We start from the raw sequence: 12,008 nt of genomic DNA, 5'->3' as shown, positions 1-12,008 counted from the left end.
GAAATAGTTTTTGAACTTTTCTTTCTAAATAAATTCTAAATAAACAAGAGTGTATACCGCGTTCAATGGTAAGATGGTGAGGGTGATAGGTCATAAAGTGTGATAGGTGATAGAGTGTAATAGCCAAATGCCGTAGCCGTACCGCCGCCGCCCTCAGATTTAAAAATTCGTCGAAAAAATATTGAATATATTCGATTATTTGAAAAATTCGGATTGAATCATCGAATTTCAGATGACGAGTTCAAAATATTGCATGTCATAGATGTCAAATCTCATTAAAGTTAATTGCCTACGAACATAACTATAAAATTAACTGATTTATATATCGATGATATCTCTGTTTTAAGTCTTTAACAGAAAAGTTAAAGCTTGTTTCTAAAAATCCTCTTGCGATATATAAACAACAAATTAAAATTTACTAAGAAACCAAAATAATTTTTGGCGTGCATTATTGACCGAATGAATATTGATTATCGTTTAAAATTGTAGTTTTCGAACATGTAAAAGGTAACAAATAAGAATAAAGTAAAAGAGGAAAAAAAACAAACGAATAACCAAATTATTAACGTACTACTGTACTAGCTAGAAGAAGTATAATTTGACATTGAAAATTCGGGTTGAAGGACCGATGCTCCAAGCCTGAAAGGTTATACAGTTTTTTAGTTTAATTTTGATTGGTAACTTAATAAAGGGCTAAAGGCATGGGAATGTAACCAACTATGGCAAAAATGCTATGTAATGTACCCTACTACTCGACTTGCTATGTAATGTAACCAACTACGTTTTTTGGGTTATCTAACGCATGCTACCGGATACCCAACAAGTAGCAGGTAACCACTTGCACTTTTTTATTTATTTATTAAAGAACGAGCCACGTGTTACAGATTTAATATATTAAATATATATATGTATATATACCCAGCAAATTTCCCAAATCATTTTCATTTTCATTTCATCCCACCAAATCACCCGCCCCGTTTTTCTTTTTCTTCTCCTTCACCATAAATTTCTGTTCAAATTCCCCCAAAAACATACGATTAGCATTTCGAATTGTAATTTATGAAGGTATTCATCGTCTATTTATCTATATTTCAGTCTATTACATTAACCCCAAATTTCTAGGGTTTTGTTTAATTTTATAATTTTATTTTATATTTTTTAATCTTTTAAATTACTGATCTTTGTTGTATTTTCTTCTTGGCTTTTTTTTAGAAATGACATATTTTTACAAATTCAAGGTGTGTTATGATGGGGCTTTCATGTAAGATCCTTTACGGTATGATGATGCTAAAGTCATCAGCTTTATGACTCCAAGAATAGATTATGAAGAGTTTGTGCACCACATAGAGCAAGAAACAGGTACTCAGTCTTGTGCTCTTTATTATTCTGGTAGTAGTGAGCTGAAACATGGGTTGTTAAGTTTTGGGGATGAAGGTGATTTGACTGCATTTTATGATATTATTGCTTCAGAGTATGATGTTTATGTATTTGTTGATTATTATTCATTAGACTTATCTAAGTATGTTGGAAAGAGAACTATTGATGAGAATGAGGGTGAGATTGATGAGAATGAGGGTGAGTTTGTGTCTAAAACAGAGCATGGTGAGAGTAGTAAATGATCAAATGAGGAGCCTTTTGATAGTGATGATGAATCATATGCTCCAAGTAGTGATTCTGATGTGGATTATGTAGCCTCATTAGACCATTTAAGTGAATGGGAAGATGAAATGAGGGAAGTTAGGAAAGGAAACCCCATTGCCAAGATCCTAACCCCTAGGCAACTTCCTGAGCTTGGTGGTAATAGGCAAAGTCATGAAGATGAAGAATGTGTTAAGACAACAATTCATACTAAGCATGAGAATTTCATAAATGAACTAATTGAAGCCCTTAAATCAAAGGATGGGGAGACTTCCAATGACCCATTGAAACCACCAGAACCAGAATTGCCCAAATTCCCAACTCATGATCCATCTACACATTGGAGATTGAGAAGACCTCAAGTGGGTGAATTATATACAGACCACAACCAATTGAGAGAATGTTTATCCTATTATGCACTTGCTAATGGACACACCTTATGGTTTGAGAGATCTTGTAAAACCAGTTTAATTGCAAAGTGTGGAACTAATTAGAACTTATCAAGAAAGATAGGGCATGTTGGTTGGTGATACATGCAGGTGACAATATCTTTGAGGTGAGAATGCACAATTATTCTTATAGTGTCAGTTTAGATGAAGGAAGTTGTACATGTAGAATGTGGGAATTAAGTGGAATTCCATGTATCCATGCAATTGAAGCTATATACAAGTGTAATAGGGATCCAGAGGAGTACATCTCTTGCTGGTTCAGGAAGGCCAATTACATACAAGCATATAACAAGACTGTGTATCCAGTGGGTGGGATGGACACATGGCCAACAGTTAATTTGCCCAAACCATTGCCCCCTAAGTCTAGAACTATGCCAGGCAGACCTAAGAAGAAGAGGATTAGAGCTGCACATGAACCAAAAGTTGGGTCAACCAAAGTTACAAAACATGGAGTGGACATGCATTGTAGGAATTGTTGGGCAGTGGGCCACAATGCTAGGACATGTGACTCTGAACCAAAAGAAAGACCGGCCCATTTACCAAAGCCTCATCAAAAATAACCAAGCACTTCTGCAAATCAACCAAGCACCTCTGCAAGAAAATCAAACACTTCCACAAGACCACCAAAGCCCGCAAACCCTTCTACAAGAAAATCAAACACTTCAACAAGACCACCAAAGCCTGCAAACCCTTCTGCAAGTCAACCAAACCCTGCACACCCTTCTGCAAGCCAACCAAACCCTGCACACCCTTTTGCAAGCCAACCAAACCCTGCACACCCTTCTGCAAGCCAACCAAACCCTGCACACCCTTTTGCAAGCCAACCAAACCCTGCACACCCTTCTATAAGCCATCCAAACCCTGAAAAAACTTCTGGAAGTCAACAAAACCCTTCTGAAAATACACCACTCAGTCCAGGCAAAAAGTTTGTGTTTACCAAAGGAGGCCACAAGTTTGTCACTTCCAGTTCATCAATTGAGCATCATGATTCATCTTCAGGTATTGTTTGTAGTTTTGGTACTTAATTACAATTCCTGCAAAATGAGGTCAAAATTACAAGTAATTGACTTTGTTATGTGTTTTGCAGTCAATGTTGCTGCCAAGACTAAAGCAATTCATAAGATTTGAAGAAGACCAACTGCTACTGGGACATTCAACACCAAACCATTCTCAGCACCAAGACTAGCAACTACTGGAACAAGTGCAAGCCAATCACCCAATAAGACTAGGAAGGCCAAGGAATATGTCAAGACTAGGACCCCAAGTCAGAGGGCCTTAAGACAAAAATTGCAAAGAAGAGTGCCTGGACCAGGGTTGACTGAGGATGATCCTGTGACTCTCTTATAGATTGATCCAACTTTGTTATGTATTTACGATAAACTAGTGAATATTTGGGATGAACTTGTCATATCTTTTGTTTGCAGTTTGTACTACAATTGATCATGTCTTTTGGTTGTGAATGACATATCCCTGTTTATGGTATTTTGGCAATGTTTATAGTATATTTAGTTATTCTGCTATTTTGGCAAATTCACATTGTTAATTTTCAGTTTGGTTATTATGGTATTTTCTTCATAATATAGCTATTTTAGCAAATTGACTTTGACATTTTCATCTTAAAATCCATAACAATAACCAATTGTGGCAAACAAACAACTTCATTCCATTTCTTAGAAACCATTACAATGACCAAATTACAAGACTAAGACAGCAATTACAAAGCTTAATAATGCCACAACTCCAATCAAAACAACAAAAACAATGTCAAATAGTTTAAGCTTTGACTTTGCAAAAGTCAACTCTGTTTCAACCTTCATTTTTTTCTTGTGAATCAATATTTTCTTTCATCTTTGCTTGTGAATCAACTTCTTCATCTATTTCCTTCTTCTTTGCTTGTGAATGAAGCTCATATACAAGGTTTTTGTAATAATCACTTGGGAGTGGGTCATCAAGGAAACTGAATTTTGTGCAACACCCACTTTTCACCTAAATCAAAGTTAAATACTGAAACTTATTGCCAAATACAAATAACACATAAACCCTAACCCAATTTGACCCCTAAACCAATTCCTGCAAAATTAAGTCAAAATTGAAAATCACTTACATTAGGGCACTTTACAAATCGACGTCCAAGATTTTTAGCGGTCCATGAAGTGATGATGTACATCCTGGCTCCACAATTACACTTCATAAATCGCGAATTTGTTGAATTTGATGAAATTGAATCCATGGGGAGAACGAGGAGAAAGCGGGAAGAAGGAAGAAAAAAAAGAGGGAAAGAAAGAAATGGGGGGAAATCACCAGAAATTAGGGTTTTATAATCTGTTTTTGTTTAATGGAATTCCACGTGGCAAAAAAAAATATTAACCGGATGAATTACCTTGTGTATCCGGTAGCATGCGTTAGATAACCCAAAAAACGTAGTTGGTTACATTACATAGCAAGTCGAGTAGTAGGGTACATTACATAACATTTTTGCCATAGTTGGTTACATTCCCATGCCTTTATCCCTTTAATAAATAATTACTCGTAATATTTTTTGGATATTAGCATGAGTGGATATATAATAAAATTTGTTTTAGATAATAGCTATGAAAGGATAGATACACATTATTTGTTTTGGATATTATAAATCGATGATAGTTGTTGAAATAGTTTTGTTTCTATCAGATAGTTAATTGATTATCTATAATTAAAATTTAAATTGTAAATATAATGATGACATAAGCATGATTTAATTTGAAGAAATTGAGAAATCTGATTGGTCAATAAGCTATTAGGTCAGTTGTTATTAGTCGTGCCCAAGGAAACCGGTTTGAGCCGACCCGATCCAACCAAACCGAAAATCGAACCCGGTCAAAATCGATTTTGACCAAATCGGTTTGGTTTCAAAGCCAAACCGGTGGTTCGAAACCGGTTTGGGGTTTCTGGGTTCAAATCGGTTTCAATACCGGTTTCACCAAACCGGTTTGGCCAAACCGGTTTGAGAAATCGGTTTCAAACCTATTCGGTCTGAAATACCATTTTCACTTAATTTCAAGTGTTTTTGTGAAATAACTTGAAGTTTTTTGTGTTAATTCACTAGATATTATTCATTGGAAGTTATCTTGGGTCCTAGTCTCGAGTCATTAGCATTCACGTGGCCGAAAAACGATATACGTAGTTAAAAAGCGACCTTTTAGCACTTTTAATGATTTTTAGTGAGTTTTCACTTAATTTTAGGTGTTTTTTGTGTTGATTCACTAGATATTATCATTGGGAAGATATCTTGGGTCCTAGTCTCGAGTCATTAGCAATAACGTGGTCGAAAGACGATTTACGTAGTTAAAAGTAATAGGTTCGGTTTTCGAATTGGTTAAACCTATCCAATCGGTTCGAAATGGGTTGGGTTTTCAAGCCTCCAACTCAGTTCTAAACCGGTTTGTGTTTGACCTCAAACCGATTTGGGTCAACACCCCTCCAAACCGGTTTGGACCGGGTCGGGTCTGGTTTGGGGCGAAAACCGCTAGTTGTTATGTATAAAGATTTTTTATAGATTAAGCCAAGCCCAAAGATCCAATCACTAGACAGTCAGAACGAAAGGCCCAAGATCAAGTTACTATATTTTGTTGAACGGCTAAGTAATCTGGTTATCTGGGCTGATTTGACGGGTCATTCAATCATATACCGGGTCATTGAATAAAATTGAAACAAAAACCGCGAAAACAACCCCAAATATTCCCGCCAAAACATTACAGATACATCTGTTTATAATTTCAAAACCCTAACACAAACAAATCCATAAAATCACTTACTCAATCAATTAAAAAAAATACACACCACAATCAGATCCAAAAAAAGAAGAAGAAAGGATGAAGATCAGATCAATGAAGCTGAAGGAAGCACACAAGCACAACGGAGTGAGGTCGTACTGTACGATACTGTGGGACCTCACTGCCGCCCACATCGTGACGGCATCCGCGGCGGATGCCGTCATTTCAATTCACGATGCGCTCTTGCCTTCGCTTACGCCGACGTATATTCGGAATCATAAAGATGGGGTCACTAATTTGGTTCTTAGTCCTAATTCCACTTGCTTGGCCTCTGCATCTAACGACCGATCCGTTAAGCTTTATAAATTCCCTGGTATTTACACCATTTTGCCTTTTTTTTTTTATACCTTTTTATATTTAGTGTGTGTATATACATATATATAGATATAGATATTTTTTTGCTGTCTATGCTGGAATGTGTTTGCTAATTACTATTATTTACTCGAGCTTGGTTCACTAAGCCCGGCCCGAATATCTATATGTATATGGTGTATATATTTTGTGACAATAAATTCTAATATATAGGTATAAGTTTTATTTACTAAAAAAAATTAATATATAATGTAGTACATAAAGATAGCAGCTTTGTGTTTTTTTTACTGGTATCGTTCTTGGTAGATTACATGTCTATCAATTCTAATCAGCAAATATTAAAAAAATTTCGGCATTATAGAATGTAGATAGATAGATGTTTTTGTTACTCTATTACGCCGAGTTTGAGGCATTATAGTTTCATGGACCACCAAGTTTCATTGCCACATATTTAAGGGCCATTTCCTCAGTTGTTGACCTACGTAAAAGTTTTGATGATCAAAACTACATATATTAAGTATTCTTCTCAGTTTATGCTGTTGCTAATATTTAGTAATAGCCATGGATCTGAGGGAAAAGAGTCTTGTAACTGAAGTCCTTTCTTTACAGGGACAACAAAAACCAACATCTTAATCAGACTTAGAAAGATAGGTAGATCGAGCGTGCTGAGGGAAATTCGAGTATCTTTTACATTCTGTCATGTAAACGAGATTTATTTGTCCGGACTACTTGCCATGTATCTTATTATTTGACAGTGTTGGTTATTCTGTAGTTTATTTGTTACTTTTCCAAAGATTACAATTGGTTTATCTGAACTTTATTTAATATCTGACATTGTGAAAGTTGGTAATTAATGACTTTTAACAAGTTATAAAGACACGGAAAGTTGTTCTTGGACTGAAAGTCATGAAAGTATTGAGTAGTTTGATTTGGTTTGTGTATAAAGGTAGTTTAGAGCTTTTGTATATTGCAGTTCATATCTCTACTCGGGCTTTTTAGTTACTGAAACACTATTCACTATCAGGTTATGTCTCTGCACTTTTCAGCAAAAATAAACATAATTTTTTTCTGGCCATTCATCATTAGTTGATTTATGCCTCGTAGTTGCAGTATGAAGTTATCATTCAGTTTCTATACTCAATTGCATGCTTTTTCTTTCATACTATGGATGCTGCTCAAAATTTTGGAGCTGACTTTTTGTTTTCTCAAAAAAAATTTCATTGGTTTTTTGTAAAAGGGAATCTACTTATTGCATGGTTTTGTGTGATCATTGATGTCATGAGTTTATAAATGACAGTTGATTATTTGATCTAGAAGTTCTCTCTTGTTAGTTACCCTTAAATGCTCTTGCTGTTGGAAATAATTCTGATTTTGAAGCATTTTAATCATTCTAATACCAGGGGGAGAGTTTGAGACAAATATTTCCAGATTCACATTGCCTATTCGTGCATTATCTTTCAACAGATCTGGAACGATGTTGGCAGCTGGTGGTGATGATGATGGTATTAAACTTATTAACACAATAGATGGTTCAATAGCAAGGGTTTTCAAAGGACATAGAGGGTCTATCACAGCGATAGCTTTTGATCCAAAAAGTGAATACCTGGCATCAGTCGATTCAGTTGGAACTGTAATGATCTGGGAGCTCCAATCTGGTGCAATAGTTCACACTCTTAAACATATCGCTCCTAACACCACCTCCGACTTTTCAACCTTAACTGCACTTGGCTGGAGTCCAGATGGTGAGATGTTAGCTGTTGCTGGTTTGAAAAATGATGTGGTCATGTATGATAGAGATACTGCTGAAAAGCTTTTCACATTAAGAGGTGATCACACCCAAGCTGTGTGTTTTGTGGCTTGGTCACTTAATGGAAAATATGTTGCTACCTCTGGTTTAGACAGGCAAGTTTTGATCTGGGATGTTGTTAAAAAACAAGACATTGAAAGACAGAAGTTTGATGAAGGAATATGCTGCATGGCATGGAAACCACATGGGAATGCATTGGCTGTCATTGATGTAATGGGGAAGTATGGTGTATGGGATTCGGTTGTTCCATCATCTATGAAGTCCCCAACAGAAGGAGTTCCCTCTTCGACTTCAAAAAGAAATGATGGTCTAGTCTTCTTTGACGAGGAAGAACACGAACCTAGTACATCTGGCAGTCTAAGTGATGATGATGGTGAAGACAGCCTTGCGGGTTCTGAACTACCTAGTAGAAAGAGATTAAGAAAGCATTCTACATATGATGAAGATTCAGATGAGGATAATAATGACGAGACAAGTTTACTTCCGAAAACTGAGTCCCGCAAAAAACCATCCATTGCTGGTAGGGGAAACATGAATAATGGAAAGGCGACGTCAACAGTTCCAATGGTGTTTAATGGACCAGCAATGCAGGAAGCTTTTCAGTCAGGTGCTACTCCCGTGCAGCCTGGTAAAAGAAGATTTTTATGTTATAATATGCTTGGAAGTATAACCACAATGAAGCATGATGAATACTCCCATATAGAGGTACTGTCATCATAACTTTATTAAATTGTATTGGTTTTGTTTGATTAACCTGACACCTGTGTATTTGCTATGAGTTGGATGCAGATCGATTTTCACGACACTGGCAGGCGACTCCGAGTTCCTGCAATGACTGATCACTTTGGTTTCACTATGGCTTCCTTGAATGAAAATGGAAGTGTTTTTGCAAACCCATGCAAAGGTGAGAAAAACATGAGTGTTCTCATGTACCGTCCATTTAAAAGCTGGGCAAATAATAGTGAGGTACGTTCATCGATGATTTAATCACTGTTGTCTTCTCAGTATATCTAAAATTGTGACATATAGTTTATAAATTTTTAAAGTCCTTTTTTTCTTTTTTCATGTTTAGTGGTCTATGCGATTTGAAGAAGAAGAAGTAAGAGCTGTAGCACTTGGTACTTCATGGGTTGCTGCTGTTACAAGTTTAAATTTTCTAAGGATATTCACTGAGGGTGGTTTGCAGGTTTATTTTTTGGATATTAAACACGACTTAATGGTTGGTTCATTTGTGTTGCAGTTTTGTGAAATTGATTAAAATTTTAATTGTTTGCAGAAGAATGTTGTTTCTCTTGATGGACCAGTTGTGACTGCATCAGGCTTTGGGGATGAACTTGCAGTGGTCACACATTCCTGTCCCACTCTCCCTTCAAATGAGCAGATGCTAGAATTTATAGTATTTAAAGTTTCTAATGGAACCCAACTTGTTAGAGGACGGTTGCCATTGACTCCTGGCTCATGTTTAACATGGTTTGGTTTCAGCGAAGAAGGTCAACTAAGTTCATTTGATTCCATGGTATGGCTCAATCCAGTTCATGAAGTAGTGCAACCGAGACATTACTAATGTGCTGTTTTACAATTATTTTTGATTTTATATGTGCAGGGTGTTCTCCGGGTGTTCACTAATCAGTTTGGTGGCAGCTGGTTCCCCCTTTTTAGGTAAACATAATCCAAAGTTTAAGAAAAATGCTTCTTTCTTTCTTTCTTTCTGCCTTTTTTTTTTCTTTTCTTTTTTGTATTATTATCACAGAAGTTACATAAGTTACTGCACAAAAGGGTACAAACAAATTACTAGTATACTAGATAAGTACCAAAAGTGCATCCTGGCATTCCAAACCTGGTGCTTACTATATAACAAAGCTGGCGAATCACGTGCACATTTTTTTGCCTTGTTTTCAATATAGCTCTTCTTTATGGTTGACTTGGTAGTTGCTTGACGGTATCCTTGTTTCTTGTTCGATAATCATCAGTTTTTGACTTTTATCATTGTATCTATTAATATTCTTTTACCTATTTCTTGTAAGTTTAACAACAGATTCAAAAGTGTTAATACCTTTCTTCAGCCTTCCCTGTTAGAAGCGCTTTTCTTTTAGTATATAATTTTAGTAATTCATTTTTAACCAAAGCCACCGTTAAGCTAATGTAAATTTTTATATGTATGTATATGAAATAAGAATATTCTGACTATTACAAGTCAAGTCAACAGTCGACAACGATGTTTATAGACAATTTTTTATTGTATGCAGTGCTAATAAGTTGAAAAAAAAGGATGAAAACTACTGGGTGGTTGGATTAAACTCAAGCAAGTTGTTCTGTATTTTATGCAAATCTCCTGATAAATTCCCACAGGTAGTACCAACTCCGTGAATTATGTTTTCATGTGTACTTTTCTGTTCTAAACTAACATAGTGTCCTTCATTATCTAGACCATTCCCAAACCAGTTCTCACCCTATTGGATTTTTCAATACCGCTTGCATCATCTGACCTTGGAGCAGAAAATCTTGAAAATGAGTTCCTTGTTAGCAACATGCATCTTTCCCAGGTAAGTTAATTGACTAAATGATATGTAATGCCTTGTTTTGGGGTCATTTGATGGTTCTGAGTTTATATACTATATTTGAAATTTCTTTTAGATTCAAAGAAGGATTCATGAAACAGAGGCACTGGATCAGGATACCACGTCACTGGATGATCAGGCCTTTACAACAGAAACAGCCTTGGATAGATGCATTTTGAGGCTCATTGCATCCTGCTGTAACGGTTGGTTCTAATCCCGTCATTCCAAAAGACTATAATAATAAGAATGAATATAAACTGAAACCTTTTAACAAATAAGAAACATTTCATTTGCATGTGAAGTAATGTTTTCTAAATGTTTTATATTATTAGGGGATAAGCTTGTGAGAGCAATTGAGTTAGTTAAGCTTCTTTCACTCGAGAAATCTGTTAGAGGTGCAATAAAGCTTGTGACAGCAATGAAGCTACCAAATTTGGCAGAAAGGTTCAACACCATATTGGAGGTAAGCGATCAAAAAAGGACACAATCACATGCAAATCGACATTAAATGTTATAAATCATTGCTCTCTTTTCAGGAAAGGTTACTCAAAGAAGCTGCAGAGACTATGCTTAAAGAAACAACAGAACCAAATAGTATGACGGGTACTGACACAAGCAAAATATTTACATCACCAGAAGTCTGCAAGGCTCCAGAACCTGTGAACGAATCACCATCTGTGCAACTATCCTCGCCTTCGTTTGTAATAAAAAAGACTGTAGAAGAGCCAGCTACGGTGCAATTATCTTCGCCTTTATTTATGAAGAAAAAGACTGTGGAAGAGCCAGCTACTGTGCAATTATCTTCACCTTTATTTGTGAAGAAAAAGACTAAAGAAGAGCCACCTAAGGTTGTTAAGGTGTCAGAACCGAAAGAAAGTACAAAATCTGAAAATAAAACTCCAGCCAAGAAGATTGTAGAGCTGAAGGCAGGAAACAACCCGTTTGCAAAGTCATCCTCAAACAATCAAGAAAAAACCTCATTGTTTGATTCTCTTAAGAAGTTGAAGAAGAATGAGAGTCCAAGTACTAAATAAACCATGGAGCAACAAGGTTCCGAAAATGGTACTCGATCACTCCTAGATTTGTATATACAACTCAGTTTTGATTGTGTTCCTTCTATATTAACAGTACGCCTATTTTTTTTTTTTTTAAATTTTTATTTATGTATTTTAAAGATTGAGCTGTAAGACAAATAAACTGTTTGCTTAGATTGACAGAAGTTTGTTTAGGATAAGCTTCAAAATATGATAATTTTGGATTTGGTAATAAGTTGTGGAAAGTGATCCAACAACCATCTAAAAGTCCAAAACTTGTTATAAATACTCACTTCAAATCTTTTATAGAATTCACTTTTATAAGCCACGGAAACCATTTTAAACTAGATTAGTACTCGGTCGGTGACCGGGTTACCAACTAAATTTATTAGTAATAT

At 35.8% G+C, this 12,008-nt stretch overlaps 1 protein-coding gene across 1 annotated transcript; it reads left to right on the top strand.

Moving 5' to 3' along the window:
• The first annotated feature begins 5,899 nt into the window (after nt 1–5,899).
• On the top strand, nt 5,900–11,804 carry LOC122589765 (WD repeat and HMG-box DNA-binding protein 1). The gene is made up of 11 exons (XM_043762088.1): nt 5,900–6,212; nt 7,612–8,723; nt 8,808–8,984; nt 9,091–9,204; nt 9,295–9,534; nt 9,622–9,677; nt 10,265–10,367; nt 10,445–10,561; nt 10,653–10,779; nt 10,909–11,039; nt 11,113–11,804. Exons 1-11 carry the CDS (start codon nt 5,939–5,941, stop codon nt 11,608–11,610), a joined length of 2,949 nt encoding a protein of 982 aa, XP_043618023.1. The 5' UTR covers nt 5,900–5,938; the 3' UTR covers nt 11,611–11,804.
• The last annotated feature ends 204 nt before the right edge of the window (nt 11,805–12,008 follow it).

This window comes from Erigeron canadensis, chromosome 2 (assembly GCF_010389155.1).
Source record: "Erigeron canadensis isolate Cc75 chromosome 2, C_canadensis_v1, whole genome shotgun sequence".
NCBI lineage: Eukaryota > Viridiplantae > Streptophyta > Magnoliopsida > Asterales > Asteraceae > Erigeron > Erigeron canadensis.
The sequence above is the reverse complement of the archived record's forward strand: the minus strand, read 5'-3'. Positions and strand labels throughout refer to the sequence as shown.

Coding starts and splice junctions, on each gene's coding strand:
- LOC122589765 (XM_043762088.1), top strand. CDS start 5,939: ATGAAGATCAGATCAATGAAGCTGAAGGAAGCACACAAGCACAACGGA. Junction 6,213..7,611: donor TAAGCTTTATAAATTCCCTG/GTATTTACACCA, acceptor TTCTAATACCAG/GGGGAGAGTTTGAGACAAAT. Junction 8,985..9,090: donor GCTGGGCAAATAATAGTGAG/GTACGTTCATCG, acceptor TTTCATGTTTAG/TGGTCTATGCGATTTGAAGA.